Source organism: Poecile atricapillus, chromosome 18 (assembly GCF_030490865.1).
Source record: "Poecile atricapillus isolate bPoeAtr1 chromosome 18, bPoeAtr1.hap1, whole genome shotgun sequence".
NCBI lineage: Eukaryota > Metazoa > Chordata > Aves > Passeriformes > Paridae > Poecile > Poecile atricapillus.
In genome coordinates this window covers 5,910,072-5,929,118 of record NC_081266.1, presented here as the reverse complement: position 1 = coordinate 5,929,118, position 19,047 = coordinate 5,910,072, and the positions used below count along the sequence as shown (strand labels likewise).

The following is a 19,047-nucleotide window of genomic DNA, read 5'->3' as shown; positions in this document are numbered from 1 at the left end:
TTAATTATTAAGGGTATCAGTCTTTAAAATTTTTAGAATTTCTAAAAGTCAGGCTGCTCACAAATCCAAACTGAAAAATTTTACCCAACTCTGTGAAGCTCCTTTAATAGCTCAGTGATTGAATTTCAGGAAGGACACTATTTAAGTTTTAAATCACGACTTCAGAGCCAATTCGAAAGCTTCCGCCTTACAATTTTCATTTTTTGGCTATGGATTTCTCCTGTCCTCACAAACACTAGAACACTTGATACTATTTATAAATCAGAAGCTGACAGCTGCTATCTCCCAGAATTATAGATAACAATTTCTAACCTCTCAATATTTGAAACATTAATTTAGTTATTATGATAATACAGAATTTCTTATCGACTTCAATCATTCATGTTAAGTATTCTATTAAAAAGAAAGACATTTTCTAGGATTATTATTTTTTTTTTCCTCTTCATTATTCCAGCGATTACATTTTTGTCTTCAGGATAGACATTTCCATTATCAAAGCTTTTGTTTCAGTGTACCTACAACACGTGATTTTTAAGCTATTCCTCCACAGACTGCATAAAGTCTTTAAGCTTGGTAAAAATGGATACAGAAATAACGACTGACTAGAGATTCCCCCGTACCTAGGAACTGTTTTATACTTGCTGGTATTAAAAATAAATAATTAAAAATAAATAAATTAAAAAATTCTTAAATCTTCCTATTTTATTCTTGACTTCATGCTTCTGAAGATATTTTGCTCTATGTGTAGTCTAGACTCTTGCTCCTGAATATGTAAATCCACACTTGGCTATATTAAAAAGAAGTTTCTGTATCCATGTCTTGCAAGGCAGGCAGACACCTTTACATTTCTATGTTTAGGAGTGCAATGAGGGAAAAATAGGAAAAAAACCTGCAGCACAGACAGCTGCACACTATCCTGGAAAGCTGAATTTCATCCCAGAGATGTTATGCAATGATACACAAACTGTGAAATGTCATCTCAAGTGGTTGCACTGCCTGGGTGTGCTCCATTTCCCAGTGGCTGAGTGGAGATGCTAGACCTGGCTGCAAGCTTGGAGTGCGTGGCCTGCAGAAACACCAATCCTCCTGATCCAAGCCTGTAAGAAGTGGTTTAGGACATAGGATTAATAATAAATACACTGGAAATCTTGGCTTGAGTAATTAAAGCCAGACACTCAGTATTTAATTGGCCTCTAATTGTAACTACTCTGCCCTAGGATCCCAATCTGTGAAATGGGAAGAATAATATTTCTGATCTGAGCAAGGTAAAACAGTTCATGAGTTATCAGCTATTATAGTGATGATTATTGGAGAAAACAACAAGAAAACCCAATAATTCTGTCTCTAGTGCAGAACTCCAGTGGCACAGAACTAAACAAGTGACCCATGCATGAGTAATGAGGAAAAAACCAGAATCCTGAGTAGCCTTTCCATGTGACCACTCCAATTGTTTGATAACTGAAACAAAGTCCTATTGCAAAAGAACACAACCACACAACATAAAATTCCATAAACAGAGACATTGCACAACCAACCCTAATTTTGGTATTTCCTAATTTAGGAGTAAAGGTTTTTTGGCTCTAAACAGGCTTTAAGTTCTTTCAAATACAAAAGTTTGCTCTTTAGATGCTTAAACACAAGACACCAGAAAAAAAATTCAATTATATCCATATTGATAGAAATAGGTATTTCTCATCAACAGGACTGGAATTTTTATCGTGCTTCTCAACATTGTGCAAAGCTGCAAAATACAAAATATGTATTAGGTAAATGTATTTGTTTCTAAAGAATGGAAATTCCTCTCTGGCTATATCCTGGTATTTCTGGAAGTTTTTAAAGATGAGTCAAAATTTTAATGATTTCTCAGGCATAAAAATGTCAAATTGAAGCAAGACAAGAGATTTTCAAACAACAAAAATGTGTAGTTTGATATGAGCTTAACCTAAATTCCTAAAAAGCTCTGAAAGGGCCCTACCTGTTAAATTATCAGACACTTGTGCTTTCATTTAAAGGTTGATAAAGCTCCTGATCCACTTATTTGGAGAACTGTTAATAAAGACATGGAAAAGGAAGACTTGGTATTTCCATGATATCAAAAAATTAAAATATTAAGTATGAAGAAGCAAGCTACAAAAGAACACCCAAAAACTAAGCAAATCAGTTATTAAAGAAGAAAGAATCCCTCTCAGGAATGTCAATGCAAAGCAATGATTACACATGGCCGTTTTTCAGTTCAACCAGTGAAATTCAAATGAGGAGGGAACCGATGAAACAATTTTATTAAAAAAAACCCCCAAAAAACCAAACAAAATATGCAACAACAAAGCCCCCAACAAAATGAAAAAGCCCCTCCAGACCCTTTCTTCCAAAAATTGGTTTGAAAATGGACAATGATTGGCAACATTACTGAAGTCAAGAATAAATTCCTCACCACCATCTGTTTAATTGTGCTTGGAACTATGCCTTAAAAATCAAGACAAAATTTTTGTTAATAGAATGGACCCTGAAATATTCCTACCATCATCTATCAGTCGTGAAAGTTGGGGGACAAATGTGCAGACTTCCAGACAGAGCCAGCAAATATTTCTGGTTTCATGAGGCAAAAAAAAGAGACAGCACAGACATGGTGGATGGTTTAATAAATCATGTCTGTGGCTCTACTGTGAGAGACTGACTTCAGGCAGATTTTTAATCCAAATTTATCAGGAATTTTTGTGAAGAAAAATCAACTGTGTAGCAGTCAAACAAAATAGGGTCACTGGAAAAATGGCCTCAAAGCTGAAGTTCTGCAGGAAAATGTAAAGCCCATTGATCCACTTATTTCCATAAAGCTCAGCAGATGCAAGAGTCCATCAGCAGGTTCTTTACTTTTTTTGGAAAAGAGCCCAAATGCAAACTGTATTTGCAAGATTTCCCTTAAATATGCCTTCTGTTGATGCTACAAGAAATTTTTAGTCATGACACAGGAATAGCATCTATGTTATGATCCATCTGGCTTAGAGGATTTATTTTTTTCCCCCACACCACTGGTTTTCCAGTCACACCTCCCTGCCATTGCATCATCAGTTCCAAATAATTTTTAAATCATGATGGTGCGTGACACTGAAATTAAGGCAGGAAGGCTGCAGATGCCAGGCTATCAATTTCTTAAAAAAAAAGTTGTTCTTAAGGAATATATTTTTCTTATAAATAGGCTCTCCTAAATAACAAACAGTTCCCGTTACTATTTCACAATAGACTTCCAAAATGTCAGACAAGAGCTCCATAAGCTAAAAACTGCATCCAAATATCCTCAGTCAACACAAGCAGGGTTCTTGTGAAATAAAAACGCATCAGAGAAAGGCTTACTGGAAAACAAATGCAACTCCTCAACACCTGAAATGATTATTTTTCTTTAGCTTACCTGTGCTCTATATTCTCTGCTAACTTTCTAAAGCAAACAATAAAACATGTCAATAAAACCAAAATAAAGGCAGGCCCTGATCTATAGAAATCACTCCAGCAGAACACAACAATGCCTTACACAAATCCAGGCTAAATACAAATCCATCCTTTCCATCAGCAGAAAGGTTTGGACTAACACAAGACTGTCACAAGTGGAAGAGGTTAAACTAGAAATCTTTTCTTGATTCTGTGCACTTCACTCCTCCCAAGTAACAGAAAGCAAAGAGAATTCTGCTCAATCAAGATGGGGACAACACAGCTTTTCCAACCTGGAGACAACAAAAAAATTGCTTTTTTTTTTTTTGGGAGAGCTACCTTCAGTGTCTCCATCTCCAGCCTTTTTCTTACCACTATGTTAAGAAAGCAGCAGCTTCTGTGTGTTTCTTGTGGAGTATCTGGGCTTCCTGTCCCACGGGGAAAAGCTGCTCTGCTGTCTGTGGCACACACAGCTGGGAGAGGACTCACCAGGATCCTCATCACAGCAAGGGTTTCATTTAGAATTTAGTCCAACCTAAGAATATGTTCCCAATTATTTTTAAAGTGCATCTCTGAGGTACCTGCTGAAGGTACACCTCTAATTCCACAGCTATAGTTAAGTTCAAGGTCAAATTGTTTTCCAAACTCTGACAATGCCATTTTCCAGTATATTAGAAGAGAGAGGGGAAAAAAGAGAAGACTATTTTAACCTCAAATAGGTGTTCAATAGCATGTCATTTTTTTCCTGAAACCTGATTTTTTACTATAATCAGTATGATGAGCTGTCACTCCAAATGGTTTAACTCCCACAAAATAATGAACAACTTCAGAAAGGGCTTCATGAGGAAAATAAGCAACCTTAACTCTAGATGATGTTACTAATTCTGACTGTTGTGATCTCATCTCTTATTTCTCCACTGCATACCTTCAGATCCTAAGTAATGGAAATACATTTGCAGATCTGGACTAAGTTCTTAGCCTGCAACAATAAAAGTCTGAGTTACTTGTATATCCTTGTTCTTGTAACAAGAAACACTTTAAAGTAAGAAATACTTTAAATCAAGAGAAGTTAACCCCCCCTACTTTTGTATTTTTCCATTTGTATACTCTATACACAACATCATTTTGGATAGACAATTGTTTCATTTTTCCTACACCGAGCTCTAAAATGGTTAGAGAAAGAACTGGAAAAAAATCCACATAGAAATAGGCAGAACTCAACTACTCCCCCCAAAATCTCAGTTATTTGATATTTGCAGCATTTCTTGGCCATTCCCTTTTATTGCTTTGCTTGTTAGCAGGTTACACTTCACATGTGAGAGTGTTCTCTACTCCTCTGTAGCCTTTCCTTCTCCTGCAGTCAGCTGTTACACTGCCTTCAGTAACATCTGCCTGTCTGTAGAGCTGCAGAAACAAACTTTGCAGTACAGTTTTTAGCGATCTAATACGATTTCACAGGCACAGAAAGGGCTTTCACTGTTCTCACAGAATGACAGGCAAACTGCAACGGGTTTACTCCACTTGTGGGTAGGTTCACACTGTGTTCACAAGCTAAATTTCACCCTGAGCCCTTTATCATTCAAATATGGTCACTGCATTTCTACATGCTTGAAAGCTGAAGGATCATTTAAGTATTAATATTAATAGTTAATATGTTTCACCTGCATTTTTCTTGTGAAATTAAAATTTAGTAATTTCTTTCATGAAGATACAAATACCTTTGAAGTACCTTGTTGCTTTTTTCCTTTGATTACTGGAATTCTATTTTAACATATTTGTATATACTTTAAAATTTTATTTTCAGATTATTCAGAATTGTTCAGATTATTCAGAAGTTTACTGACTCTTTTATAGCTTTGCACACAAGACATTCTGTGTACAAGAATACAGAACATTCTGTGTATATGTACAGAGAGAGGAACAATGCACCCCTGAGATCAAGTTTGTCCCCAAGAAAACGTAATTTAAGTAGTAAACAGTTTCTTATTTAACCTGTAATTCAACAGAAAAAAAACAACCCCTCACATTTATCAAATTAATTTTATATTAGCAGCTAGATATTTCACAATAGCAGAACTGGGAGGTACCCTGCAACTCTGAATCCCTGATTATAGACTAGAGATACAGTCATATTTAAATTAAAAATTTGGAATTTTTGCATTGGACTATTTTCACTGCAGCAACTGCAGCGTTTCCACACAAAGTAAAAATGCATATTCTGTTTTGCTTCAGAAGTCAGCAGTGTTTTACTAGCTCATGCATAATCCTTTAGGAATAAAACTTAACAATAATCATCTGCTTCCTCAGTCTCTCCCCTCTTCAGTTCATTTTAACTCTCAGTGCAAATCTGAACATCTACTTTGCTTTCTGTTAAAGGGTGTTAGAGACAGAAATATTCACATGAGAGAAACCAGAATAAAGACAACAGGTAACAATAAACAGAAGGCAGCAAAGCCCTGCAGGAAGACATATGATACTCACAAATAAAATCCCCAGTGTTAGCTCTCTTCTTTTTGTAATTTTTATGAATTTCATGAACTTGTTAATTGAAAGATGCTACACATGCCTGTATAGAGAATTTAACACTGTATGTTGTTTAGGAAACTATATTAAAATTTTATAGAAAGGCAGTTTGTTTGGCAGAGACCAAAGAATTGGTACAGCTCAAACAGAAATCCATATCCTGTCTAAGACATTGGCCAGCAGCAGATGATTCACAGAAAGAATCTTCTTAGTCCCTTTATTGCTGACTTCTGACCTGAAGCTTGTGTCTTATATTACTTACTTTTTTTTCCCCCCTGGCTACAGAATCTCTGGTTGGTTTTATGCATGTAAATAATATTATTATTCAAACAAGCTCCAAAAGTCCTAGGCATGTGTACATGAAAAATAATGAAGGCAGCAGGAAAAACCCACCGGGGTATTTTCTGAGATTGATTTTAAGCAATGCATTATACGATAGGAAGAGTTTCTATTTTATGAAAGGAGGCTCTGTTGCAAACCCCACAAGTGGGCTGCAGCCACAAGCACTAAGGCAGAGCAGGCAGCAGGCATTAAGCCCAGTGCTGTTACTGGTCTGGAGGCCAGTTAAGACAAAAAAGCAACGCTGCCTTTGCAGCCCGAGTGGAATTCCACTGGAGCACTCGCACCGTGTTTCTGTATGTAACACATTCCTTGTCCTTTAAAGGGTATGCTATCTTACACTTGGGAAGGCTTTCTTTCCTCTTCCCTCCTGTAATTGAAAAGTATTCTTTATTGCCGATTTAAGGCTTGTTTTGACAAAGGGAGCACTGATGAGGCACTCAAGAGCTTGTATTAAATCAAAGTTAGACAGAAGTGAGCAGCTTGTATATGTGCTGTGGGATACACTTGCTCACATATTTATCTGCCATGTTTTGAGAGAAGGTTACAAATATTTTTATATATATATACACACATATAAAAGAGTGTGAGTAAGCAAGCTCACATTCCAAGAGAAGCTTTCTGGCTATGTCAGGAGCGTAGTCCACCCTCTGCTAAGCGAGCTTATTTTTTTGGAGCACAAGAGGATATTATCAGAGGAGCTCGTGTGGATGTACAGAAAGCAGAGATCGTCATGGCTCGCTGAGGTGATGAGCTGACGGGTGGATGGCGCCCATTATCTTCACTCCTCAATCCAAGTTTTCCTGAAAAACGGACAGGGGGAGGAGAAGGCTCCAACTGAGCTAAGGCACAGAGGACAAGCAAAGGATTAGGAGCGAACAGCAAGAAAAGGAAAGAGAACGAAAAAGATACTGAGAATGTTTCCAAGAGCTAGAAAATAGTTCCTAGATTAGAAGATCCAGTTGTCAGCAATTGAAAACAACATTCAGGTTTTAACTTCTGTACAAGGCTATTACATAACCCTGAAGCAAGGAAATTAACCAAAAGGAATGTGCCTTTACTAGCTATAGAAAATACACTTAGCTCCAGCTGCTTCGAGGCTCCTTGGAATTTTACAATGTTTCAAGCCTTGGTTCGGCAGGCTTATCACCCCCTGCCCAGCCACCAGCCGGGGGAACCTGATGCCAAGTACAAGGGGAAGCTGGTGCACGAAACTCAGCTGAACTGCTTCTACATCAAACCTGGAGGTAAGACAGCATCACCCACTCGTGTGCACAGAAACTGTACCGGCAGCGCTGCCTTCCTGTTTAAATAGAGCAATCTGTGTCATGTAGGAGCCTACCCTAATAGTTCACAGCAGGATTTGGTGATAATGTACTGGGAAGCCCTGAATGTGTGATCACACCACTGCAGGATTGAGATAATTCTGGTAATTCTCAAATCTGGGGAGTGAAGTAGATGGATGGCTTCTCTTGGTTATATATTGTATTTTGAGCATCTAATGAACGTTGCTTTCCTGCTTTCACTGTGACATGGTTTAAAAAAAGGAATGCAAGTATAAGGGAAAAGAAAGAAATGGGTTTTTTGTTGTAGACAAAGAGGTTAAGAAGTTTAAAACACACGAAAGCTGAAATTACTAAATACACATGTGCGTATGTGAAGGGATTAAGCCGCAAAGGCGGTTACACAAGGGATTTGGGAAAAGCAACCAGCTCTGGAATATCCTCATTTGCAGGAGGAATATGTACTCATGTACATTTTTCCCCTGCTCCTGAAACACCTACCATTTTATGCTGTACAAGGAGGGATGTGTGGAGCAGAGGGCACACAGGTAGTCACGTGAAAAAAAATCATTATCTGCTGCAAGCCCCACTCTTGAGCATTACTGCATCATATGCCTATCTTATCTTGAAAAGACGTCAGGAATGCCCAGCACTGGCACTACACTCTCCACAGTAAACCTCCAGACAAGCTAATTTGTTGCTTATATGCTGACATCCATAAATGGGAAACAAAGACTGTGCCTAGCAGATTACTCTCCTGCCATTCCATAGAAAAACTCATCCCCAAAGGTGGGATGTTTGATGCATGGCTCTCTGTTCCATACCCTTTTCCTACTCATTTGTTTGCCCAAGCTGAGATATGGCTGCACCACGCACAAAATAATTATCTGCCAAACAAAAACCACTCAGCTTTTTTTGTCTTAGCTCCTCAGCCTGTTTCTTCTCACATGGCATACTCTGACTTCCAGATTGGGCTGAAACTGAAAACCTACCTTAGGATTACTGCACTTCTTTTCCTTGCTTTTTTTCTTTAAGCACCTTCAACACACAACAGAAAAACATCATCAGAGCAAAAAGAAGGCTGCAGTCATCACAGTTACAGCTGCAAAAATCCACTTGACAAACAAAAACCATTCTAAACTGTTTGCTTTGCTCAGCCAAAGGTTTCCTCAATTGGCACCAAACCCTCAGGGTAGGAAGGGTGAGGAAGAAACAACTAAAATGTCCTTTTTAGAAAGTCTGAATAGAAAGATCTGTGCTGAGTCGGGCAGCGTGACAAGGGACGCGGTGTTGCGCATCAAAAATTAAAACTTAAGGCCTTCAGGAGTGGTGTCTACAAATTCCACTGAAAAATGTAAATTGTATTTAGTTTAGAAGAAAGTATGAATAATAAAGCAGCTCTGGAAAAACTAAATTTAGAAATACTTATTAGTACAAACAATTTTGTTTTAAAAACAACGAACAAAAAGGAATTTTGCAGTTCCTTCTTTTTTTTATATATATGAACCATAAGAACCTAAATCATAGAACATTTACTCTCTACAATACATAGGAAAAAACCAAAATTTAGAAATACTTATTAGTACAATTTTGCTTTAAAAAAACAAACAAAAAGGAATTTTGCAGTTCCTTTTTTTTTTTTTAAATATATGAAGCATAAGAATCTAAATCTTAGAACATTTACTCTCTACAATACACAGAAAAAACCAAATACCCTAAAGGTGAATTAACTCATAGCTGCTACTCCTAGAATCACAATAATAATTTAGTTTGCTTGGGGCCTCTGCAGTTCACTTAGTCCAGCATTCTGCTCAGAACAGTGGCAGCTCCAGCATGAAACACACATGAAAGACATGAAAACACATGAAAGAAGAAATCATAATCAACTACAAGTTTCCATTAAAAAAAACAAACTATATTCCATGGCACTTTTTCAGTTAATTTATTTTATATTCATTTTCCTGCTCCCTTCCCTAGGTTAAAAATCCACTCCTCCTCCCACAGATTTAAGCAGAGTTTAGTTACAGGTTTCAAACCCTGTAGTTTGTTCACTCTAGAACAGGCAAGCTAAATAAGCTGACTGCAAAACCATAATTCCTGATGTTAAAACCCACTTTCCTTGAGCCAGCACTGCTGCATGTCCATCTATCCCTGACTGCAACATTAACTTATGCTATACATCAAGCTATAATAATATTTTTATATCTCAGCAGGCAGGCATTAAAGATTTTCAGGTAGCCTTGAAAATTAAAATGAGACAGAAAGCATGAAAATCTAATATATAAATGCACGTATTTTATGGTTTTAGTGATAAAAATGTAAATTGGTATCTGTACTATTTTCAAGTGGGAGTTTATTATTTTCCTTGACATTCTGAAGTAATTTTTACCATTTTCTAAGCACATTAAAATCACTGGTTAGTTGAAGTATAGACCACAAAGGCAGGAATTATATGGGAAATGTAGTAGAAAATTATTAATGCCTTTATCTATGCTTTTATAAACTGGTTTATGAACAGGTAATTTCTAAGTGTAGGTACAAGGAAGTCAAGAAATAGAGTGCTAGAGGCCAGCTGGCATGAAAAAATATATCACTATGAATCCAGTAAATAGAGGCAGTAAGAAACTTGCTTGCTTCTCCCAAGAAAATTCACAGATGACAAACTATAAAACAGTTAAGCTGCATTGAAACTTACACAGGTTTCCACAAAAATGCATGCAACATGTCAAAGCTCATGCTGCATCCTTCATTTTCTGGGTTTAGAATGAACTCTTATGAAAACATTAATTATTTTCAGCGTGTGTGTTTCCTTTGGAAATTTCAAAAAGGAAAATAATGCCCATGCTCCAGAGTGTTAGCATTCCAACACTCTCAGCAAAACTCAGGTTTCACTTTAAGGTCAGGAGCATCCAGGGAAGATAATCATGACCCCTGCTGTTGTTCTCTCTTGCTGGATACACGATGAATTTTTAAAATGCTGATCAAAGGAGAGAAACTGGAATGGAAAAGAGGAGAGATTTGTTTGTAACTCTGAGACAAAAATGTCTCCAAGGACAGAACCTCAGGTAAACCACAATCATTTGTATTCTGAACAAATGGCACTAGTTAGTCCAGGCAGACTTATTTTTAAAAATAGCTTTACCAAAAACTGTTTAGCAAAAATCCAGGCTGAGAAGAATACATCCCTAAAAAGGGCAAGGCCCTTCTGCCAAAATTACTTAGCATTTCTACAGTTTGAGTTTGCACTTTTGTTTTAAATTGACAAACGCTTTTCAAAGAGTTTTAAACTAAATAAATATTTTCTTAAACAAAACATGCAGGTTGTAGCAGGCCAGAATAATAGTTCTGCAAACAAACTTAAGATAAAAAAAACCTGGTTTTAAGTTATTCAGTTGTGACAAAACCACCATATTTTGCCTAATGATGCAGCAACAGAAAGCCATGTAATATTTCTGAATCAGTAGACCACTGATTTGGAGGCATTTAGATAAAAAATAATACAAACTGGATTAAGTTAAACACTTATAAACACTTTATAGGTACTTGTTTCAAAATTCTGAAAGATGAATGAGCATTTGGGGAATAATCAATTGAATACACATTTCTATTTTCTGCATTCTTCCTGTTGGGGTTTTGATATAGGACCTGATACTGTATGTTGGCTGATAAATAAAGGAAGGAGGCTGATAAATAAAGTTCTCCTTTCTAAACTGGTATTTTTACCCAAAATATTGAACAGAAACTCTATTACATCATAAAGACAAAGGCTGGAATATCTATTTTGCCTGTCCCAATTGAGCAAGCAGTAATTTATTGGTCAATAAGGCCAAGTTTAAATATATACACAAGGAAATTTAACCACCAAATGCTGGTTTCATTCTCAAATTAAAAAAAAAAAAAAAAAAATCAGCAGAAAGAAGAGGCTTAAAATATTGTATTACATAATAATGTAGTGTAGACTATGAACACATTTCAAGGGGAAAAAGACACTATGGTAGTCAAAAGAAGATTGTTTTTCGATTATATATCCTTTTTTACATATCACACCGATATTCTCTTCTTGTTGCCTCCTACCTTTTCCCTTCAGAAGTAAAGTATTTAAGTCTGCAAGCTAAGATGTTTCTTACAAGAGAAATGCTACTTGCAAGGTCACTGCAGAGGTGGGACACTTCTAATGCATTTGTATTTTTATCAGGATGTATTTCCTTAGAAGGGTGAACTAAAATGAGCCACAATCAGTCTCAAAAGAAGATGAGCTGTTCTATTTGAGAGGGCTCCTGGCTGCTGTAGCACAATCTAAGAATGAAAAATAATAGTTTGAGGAAAATGTACACTGTTACCTTTTCCTAAAAATTTTACAATCACTTGCCCCCAGGCATGTATTTGGAAAAATTTTCATACATAATGATGAACTACAGGGGAAGAGAAAAAACAACCCCACAAAGCACAGATAAAACCCACAGAATTTCTTTAGACAGCTGGCTAACTTCCCCCTCCCTCCTATCGCATTTACCAGATGTGTCTGCAGGGTAGGAACCTGGGAAAATAACACAAAATGTTCAGGGTTCTGCTAGACACATGGCAGCAGGTTAAAGTGAAAAACTGAAACAAGTATGAGGTTATGTACAGACCACGTGTGCATGGACAGCTTTGGCAAAACCAGGCATGTCTGCTCTGCTTTTGTACCACTTGCTGAACCTCTGCAAAAACCCAAATTCAGCAGACACCTTTCACTAGAAGGGTTTATTCCATTTCACCCTTAGGAGATGACAGGAGCACAGCCCTTGCTAGAGTGTGGCACAGAAGTGAAAAGCAACTTCTACGTCCAAATAGAAGAAACTGTCAGAGAGAGAATTCTGCTTGACGTGTCACACAATTTCCTTCTCCACTCAATATAGCAGATAAGCACCCAATTAACCTGTATCAGATCATTGTCACAATTAGCATACTATTTTAAGGTAGGATCTTGTGTTCTTGGCAGCTGAAATGCTCAAGGTGAAGCCCAGCTCTGAGATAAGCAACTTAATATTCCCCAAATTCCCTGTTTCCTCTAAGCATCAAAAGCAGTATTCAGTGATGAAAAGGTAAATGAGTGAAATTAAGAAATTATTCCCTGACCCAGCACACAGACATAAACACCTGGTACAGCAGAGAGTGGGGAATAGCTGTAATTATTATATAGTTGCTAAAGGGAGAAAATTAAGGTAATTTAATCAATAATTTACTGCTATGTGTTTCTTGTGAACTATCTCGTATCAATCAGCATCAAGGCTTAAGCAACAGGCTCTGAACATTGGTTTTCCCAACAACTATCACCAAAGTAATGAAAAAAGTAATAATTATGAAGTTAAGATTAGTCAAATACATAACTCATGAAATATTTTAAAATCTTTAAAATTGTTAGATCATCTAAACAAAACCAGAACTACTGTCCTGCTCTCAGAAAGCAAGCATCTAAAATTGCAGTTTAAAGTATAGCAGTTTAAAGGTCCCTTTGGAAATTACCTGTTTGATCCATAAACCTTCTGTTCCTCTGTGGACAAATTTCTGCTGCCATTAAAAACTGTGATTTGATTTTCCCTCCTGGCTTTGAAATGAATAATCCCAGCTCTACCCTAACAGATTTCCCAAACAAAACTTTGCTGTGAAACAGTGGATCAGTGCAAACATTAACTGGCATGGATCCCAAATCCAGCCTGAAAAATCCTGGGATTAGACTGTGTCTCCAACATGGTGTTTAGACAACAAGATGACCAGGATCATATGAAACAATGAAATAAATAGGAAAAAGAAAGTAAAAGGATGAAATACACCTTTTTTTTTTTTATTTTAAGCATTTCTAAAATTTACATTTATTGTATATAATTTTGGAAAACTTCTCTCTGTTGTGATCATGTATTGGATACAAAAGGACAGCCATTACATGACAAAACGTTGGGACTGTCCAGTACACAAGTACAACCTTTATTTTAGACTGTGTGATACAACCAGCCACAGATACTCAGCTGTACAAAATGAATTTTGAATATTAAAAGTAACAAAACAATGGGCAGGGCCAGCAATTAGAAACACAGAGGAAATTGTTCGTTCTAAGAAGAAGACAGGTATGAAAAACAGCCTAAGAAGTCACCAAGTCAAACAACACCTCAGAAAAAGATAATTTCTTTCCAGATAGTGTTAGGTATTACTGCCAAACTGTCCACTGTTCTGCCAAGGAAACAGAGCTATTACTGAGTACTCCCTGTTAGTATGTGAAAGCAGGAGATAAAAATAATATTACAACATAAGGGCCTAAACGCCCCAGTTTTGTATGAGAACTTCATTTAACAAGGAATAAGCCTCAAGCCTTAGTTTTGCAAAAAAGCTCCAAAGGCAAATTGTACAGTAAATCACAAGAGCAAGAAAATATTCATAGAGAAAATTCAAGAGGATATTCAGAATTGTGTTAGGATGAGGCCCTTGTGAATACCCAAACCTATTGTCGAGGAGATCCCTTTATTTTATGTTGCAAAGGCTTTGAAATACAAAATAAGGAAGAAAAGGAAAGAGGTGTCTGCAACCCAGTGAAGAAATCACCACATGAACTATTTGTAGGGACCCAAAGAAAACCTGGGAAAGTCAAATGAGTTGGTAAAAATTGTCTTCCAATTTGCACTGGAAACAGATGTCATCATGAAAATCTGAGAAAACAACAGCTTTTCCTTTGAAGTATCAAAACCTTCAGTTTTCCTGAAGAAATAATAATTAAGCCTTTGTAGGAATATTTTAGGAAGATAAACAGCTAGGGGTAACATATCCTTATATCAGAACTCACCTGATACTGACAGGATTTATAAGTTTGTGGTTTTTTTAGCAGAACAGACATGAATCTGCTCTTAGACAACCAAATTCTCAATTCAGTTAAGAGGTATAGATTTACCCATGGTTAGATCAAACAGCTAACCCTGGTAAAAATCAGATCCACACACTCAGGCATCCTGCTCAGAAGCACTGGCTGCTACTCTCTGTATTTGAGACCTGCAAAACTAAAATTTTCACATCTCTTAGTGAAAAAAGAGCTTACATCTCCCAACCCCTGTTTTTTCTCTCAGTAAAAAAAGAAACAAATTACAATTTAAGCACAGTAATCAGATTAAAAACTTATTTTCTGTCACCACACATTGATGACAACTTCTAATTACCCATTATATCACTTGTGTCAACAAAAATGGAAAATTGATAGATCAGGTTTCAAAAGGTAGATATTGGCATATAGATACATAAACTCCCAAAGAAGTTCCAAAATGAGATTAAACAAGATTATAACTATGTAAGAAAAAGCCTTCAAAATCAAATGGAACAAAGAGGTGTCATAGTACCTAAAATCCTAATGTCTGGCCCAGTCTATGTTAGCCTGGAGATGTCTGCAATTCTTTTCAGTTTCCTCCTGAATTCCAATTCTTTGTCAGCCTAGCAAATACTCTCAAAAATAGCAGTTTCATTTAGGCTTTTTAAAATGTTCTTTCTCTATTGCTCCTACCACATAGTGTGTGTGAACAACAGGATTCCCTCTTGATGCATTTCTCAGCTCCAAATTAGTCTAATAAATAAGAAGGTCTAGCAGATTATCAAATTGGGCTGCTTTGCAAGGCACAGATTGCTTTTGTCTTTACTTCATCCAGAGGGAACACTTGAGTGTCACAGTTCACATAAACCATTTCTGCAATGTGCTTTTATGCATAAAGGACAAAGCCCAGATCAGGTACTACAGCTCTGCTTCCAAGCACAGCTACAAACTGGATTTACAACTGCTCCCTGCACATGGTAACAGGCTGTGTGCAGATTTGCATGCACAAATAAGCTTCCTCATGTCTTCCACTCATTTCTGAGCTTGCCTGACACTTGCTAATTCTTGTGCAAAGATAATCATGCAGTATCAACAGAAAGCCCAAAGTAATAACTTTGTCTTTCAGCGGGGTTTAAATTAGACTCAGCATTATGTTGTCAAGAGTTACGCCTAATAGTTGAGAAGCAACATGCTCTAAGAACAGTATTCAGGAGCTGGAGCAGAACACAGGGATTGGATTGGCTGCATTTGTCTATTTTTAAGCAGAAAGACTACAAATATTACACTGAGACTTCCCAGCAGTGACTGGGTGTATTCAGAAAACACACACACTGTCTCTCTCAGCCCATCACATAGGGGCGACCACAAACATCCACAATTTGTCAGTTAAATGAGGAGAATACTCCTAAGCACATCCTAACACTTTCTTTAGTGGAGTGGCATTTTAGGGAACACTGAGAAATTCTTCTCTTTCAGCACATCAGAAAAGCAAAATGCATTCCTCCAATTTCACTAAGCACTAGGACAACCTTAACCAAGAACAGGCTGAAGGGGACCCGACTCCAGTATTTAACCCAATGTGTCACATACTTACATCTGGCATTTCTGTAGAGCAGAAAAGGGTCCTGGAGCTGGAAATCGAGGTCTTTAGTAATAGGTTCTGTTCGATTTTCCATGCTCAGTCTGTTCATAATTGTGAAACCATGCCTTGGAGAGGCCGATCTGAAAAGGAACGAGTAGAAGTCCCATCAAGGTGAGGAAAAAGGAAATCACAAGGATTTCTTTGTTGTGTGGTGCTCCAAATTCAGTAGTTATTTATTTCTACAAAAAATCTAATTTTGTTGCCAAGGAAGTAACAATTGGCTCTTGCAGTTTTGGTAATCCTTTTAATTATGGCAAAGCCCTACATTATGTGTGAGAACTAAACAGACCATCAGCATCACACGATCCAATGCCACCATCTACCCCTACAACTCCTCACTGGGCTAGAAATCAGCAATTAAAACAAGTCAGAGCAGGCCAAGTTCTCAGCACTCAGACTAACAACTGCAGATACTAACAGTCATCACAGAGAGAATTTTCTGTAACACCTAAAATGCAAGGATAAAAGTGACCATGTGAGAAACTGAAACAGGCTGCCCCAGAGCAGCTGTGAATCCTCCCCCATCCCTGAATGATCCCTGATAAATGAGGAACCTAAACCATGCTATGACTAAATCATTATCTCATTCATGGGGATTACTCCTCAAGTCATTTAGATAAAAGTGTTAAACCTGTCATGATCCTGACAGGAGACACTCCTTTCAAACCAAGTTTGGCAATAAAGGAAAAGATGAAGGCTAAACATTTGGGAAAAGTGCCACCTCTGCTTAATTGCTGGTGTGTGGATTTCTCTGTGAAACCAAAACACAGGAACCTGTATTACAGCATTGGAGTCAACCAAAAAATAAACAAAAGGGAAATCCTTGACAAGAATCCTTGTTTGCAAGGGTAAATATTTCACTTAAAACAAACAAACAGTCCACTTCCACTGGTGTTCACCCAGTTGGAAATCTGACTTTTTGACTGTTCCTCAAATTCACAAAGATAAGCTGGGCAATGAATAAGTCAGCCCAAATAAAATGGTAACACCATTTTACATTGTGACTTAAGGTAATGAGAAGAAACAAAGGCAGCACCAGTGGTCTCCAGCTGTCTGCTGGCAATGTCTTTTCCATAGGACTTCATCAATTTCTTTGAAGTCACAGAAAGTTAAAGTTAAAACTGATGATGAGGGCAATGCATGATGTTACTCACAGTTCACAACCTGTTCCATGCTGCTGCCTAAACAAAAACTTCCTCAGGCAACAAAAACAGCAGTGAAAATAACAAATACCAGAAGGACCAGGTTTGATGTTGTCGGTTTTTGAGCTTTGAAACCAACAGACCAGGAAATACTGCTTCTGCTTGGCAGCACACAAGTCACCACATCCACCCAGTGCCAGCACAACAAAGGGCTCTGCTTTCCTCCCCTGGTGGTAATTTTACAGCATCAGATCCTCATTTACCTCAGAACAGCTTAGGAAAATTACTGATGACCATTGCCACTGCTGGTACAAGAGAGCTGCAAAGACTGAAACCAGCATTTCCACTTCCCACAAAGCTCACAGGCTCTTTCTTGGGCCTCTCTGTCACCTCACACACTTCTCAAAACCATCTCTTGCTTTCTCAGCTCTCCTACCAAACCCTCTTTGATATAAAAGCTGAAAAAGTAACGTTCTGCTTTGGTGTTACACCTCAGCAGCAACTGCAAGACTTGCTGACTGTGTAACTTTCTGATTTTAACAGCAGTCACAGAGAAATGCTGGGGCACTGGTATGGAAACCCCAGCCCAGGTCAGGCTTCACAACAGAACAGACACATGTGCTAGCACAAATGGTGCAAAAAATGATGCTCTGAAAGCCACAACCAGAGTTGCTGCTGCTAAAAGAAAGAATGAAAACCACCCAAAATGTTGGATAAAATATGCATGAAAAATGAGCAGACACAAATAGTATGAAAGTTCTCCAAGTAGGGGATCCAATATTTCAAAAGCTCTGCCATTCCTTTCCTTTAAGCAATATCATTATTTATTTCACTCTTTTTTTGTTCACACACTTTTAAACTGCAAATGCTATTTAAATCAACACAAAAGATTTCTACAGTTTACCCATACTGACATTTAAATTCACATTTGGAATATGAATACAAGGTCCTGTCTCCTTCAGAGTGTTTTCTTTCCCACATCTGCTTCTGGCAGTTTCAGTTTCTTTTCACCCTCAAACATAAGAGGAGCATTTTATTTCATTCAGCCATGCTCCATCCCAGCCAGCTTTTCCACATAGACAGATTTCACCTGTATGTGTCAAAGTGCAGTGTCCTCACCTTGTGTAAACAAACAGCGTTCCCTCCACATCTGTCTTCTCCTGAGGAAAAGGAACATTAAGCAAGTTGAAAACAGGGCAGTGTTTTGCTCTCCATCAGCGAGCCCCCTCTTCTCTGTTTTACCAGCACCTCTCTTACCCAAGCCAGGAAAAAATAACTAAACCAAATGTCATGGGCTGGTGGTGAGAGGCTGGAGCTAGCACAGGTCACCACGCAGCATTCCAGGCTACACCTGAGCACAGCACACAGGCAACAGGCAGAGACAAGAGTTTTCCATGGGCACCTGCCCTCAGGGGTGATGTTTGGCACAGAAATGGGGGGAAAACAACACAAAAGGCAGATTGGGCAGGTTCTTCAAACACAGGCCCTGAGTCTCACTGTTACAGCCAGCCAAGAACCACCTGCCCAGAGCCTGAATGTTGTTACCTAGAGTTTCCCCGAGGTAATTACATTTGTACAACAATGCTTTTAGCACTGGCAACTCCACCAGCCTTTTGCACACGTTTGGGTTCTGTTAGAGGTGATGGAAGGGCAGAGGAGCACCTGAGGTCCAGAGCCCTGGGTTAAACCCCAGCTCTAGGTTAAATCCCAGTCTTTCACAGCCTTGGGATAAAAACCGGAGCTGGGTTAAATTCCAGCCTTCACAGCCCTGGGTTAAACCCCAGCCTTCCATCACCTTGGGATAAAAACTGGACCTGGGTTAAACCCCAGCCCTGGGTAAAACCCCAGTCTTCCATGGTCTTGGACTAAACC

The 19,047-nt window shown here is 38.0% G+C and overlaps 2 protein-coding genes across 2 annotated transcripts in view; one reads left to right on the top strand and one right to left on the bottom strand.

Moving 5' to 3' along the window:
- DCP1B (decapping mRNA 1B) overlaps nt 1-19,047 on the bottom strand; it is a 39,555-nt gene that overhangs the window by 19,868 nt on the left and 640 nt on the right. Inside the window, exons 2-3 of the mRNA XM_058853073.1 lie at nt 18,295-18,335; nt 15,986-16,113 (exon numbers count right to left, since the gene is read on the bottom strand). Of these exons, the coding sequence (XP_058709056.1) occupies nt 15,986-16,113; nt 18,295-18,335 (169 nt within the window). The remainder of the gene's footprint in view (nt 1-15,985; nt 16,114-18,294; nt 18,336-19,047) is intronic.
- CACNA1C (calcium voltage-gated channel subunit alpha1 C) overlaps nt 7,005-19,047 on the top strand; it is a 465,827-nt gene continuing 453,784 nt past the window's right edge. Inside the window, exon 1 of the mRNA XM_058853070.1 lies at nt 7,005-7,529. Within this exon, the coding sequence (XP_058709053.1) occupies nt 7,400-7,529 (130 nt within the window). The 5' untranslated portion in view covers nt 7,005-7,399. The remainder of the gene's footprint in view (nt 7,530-19,047) is intronic.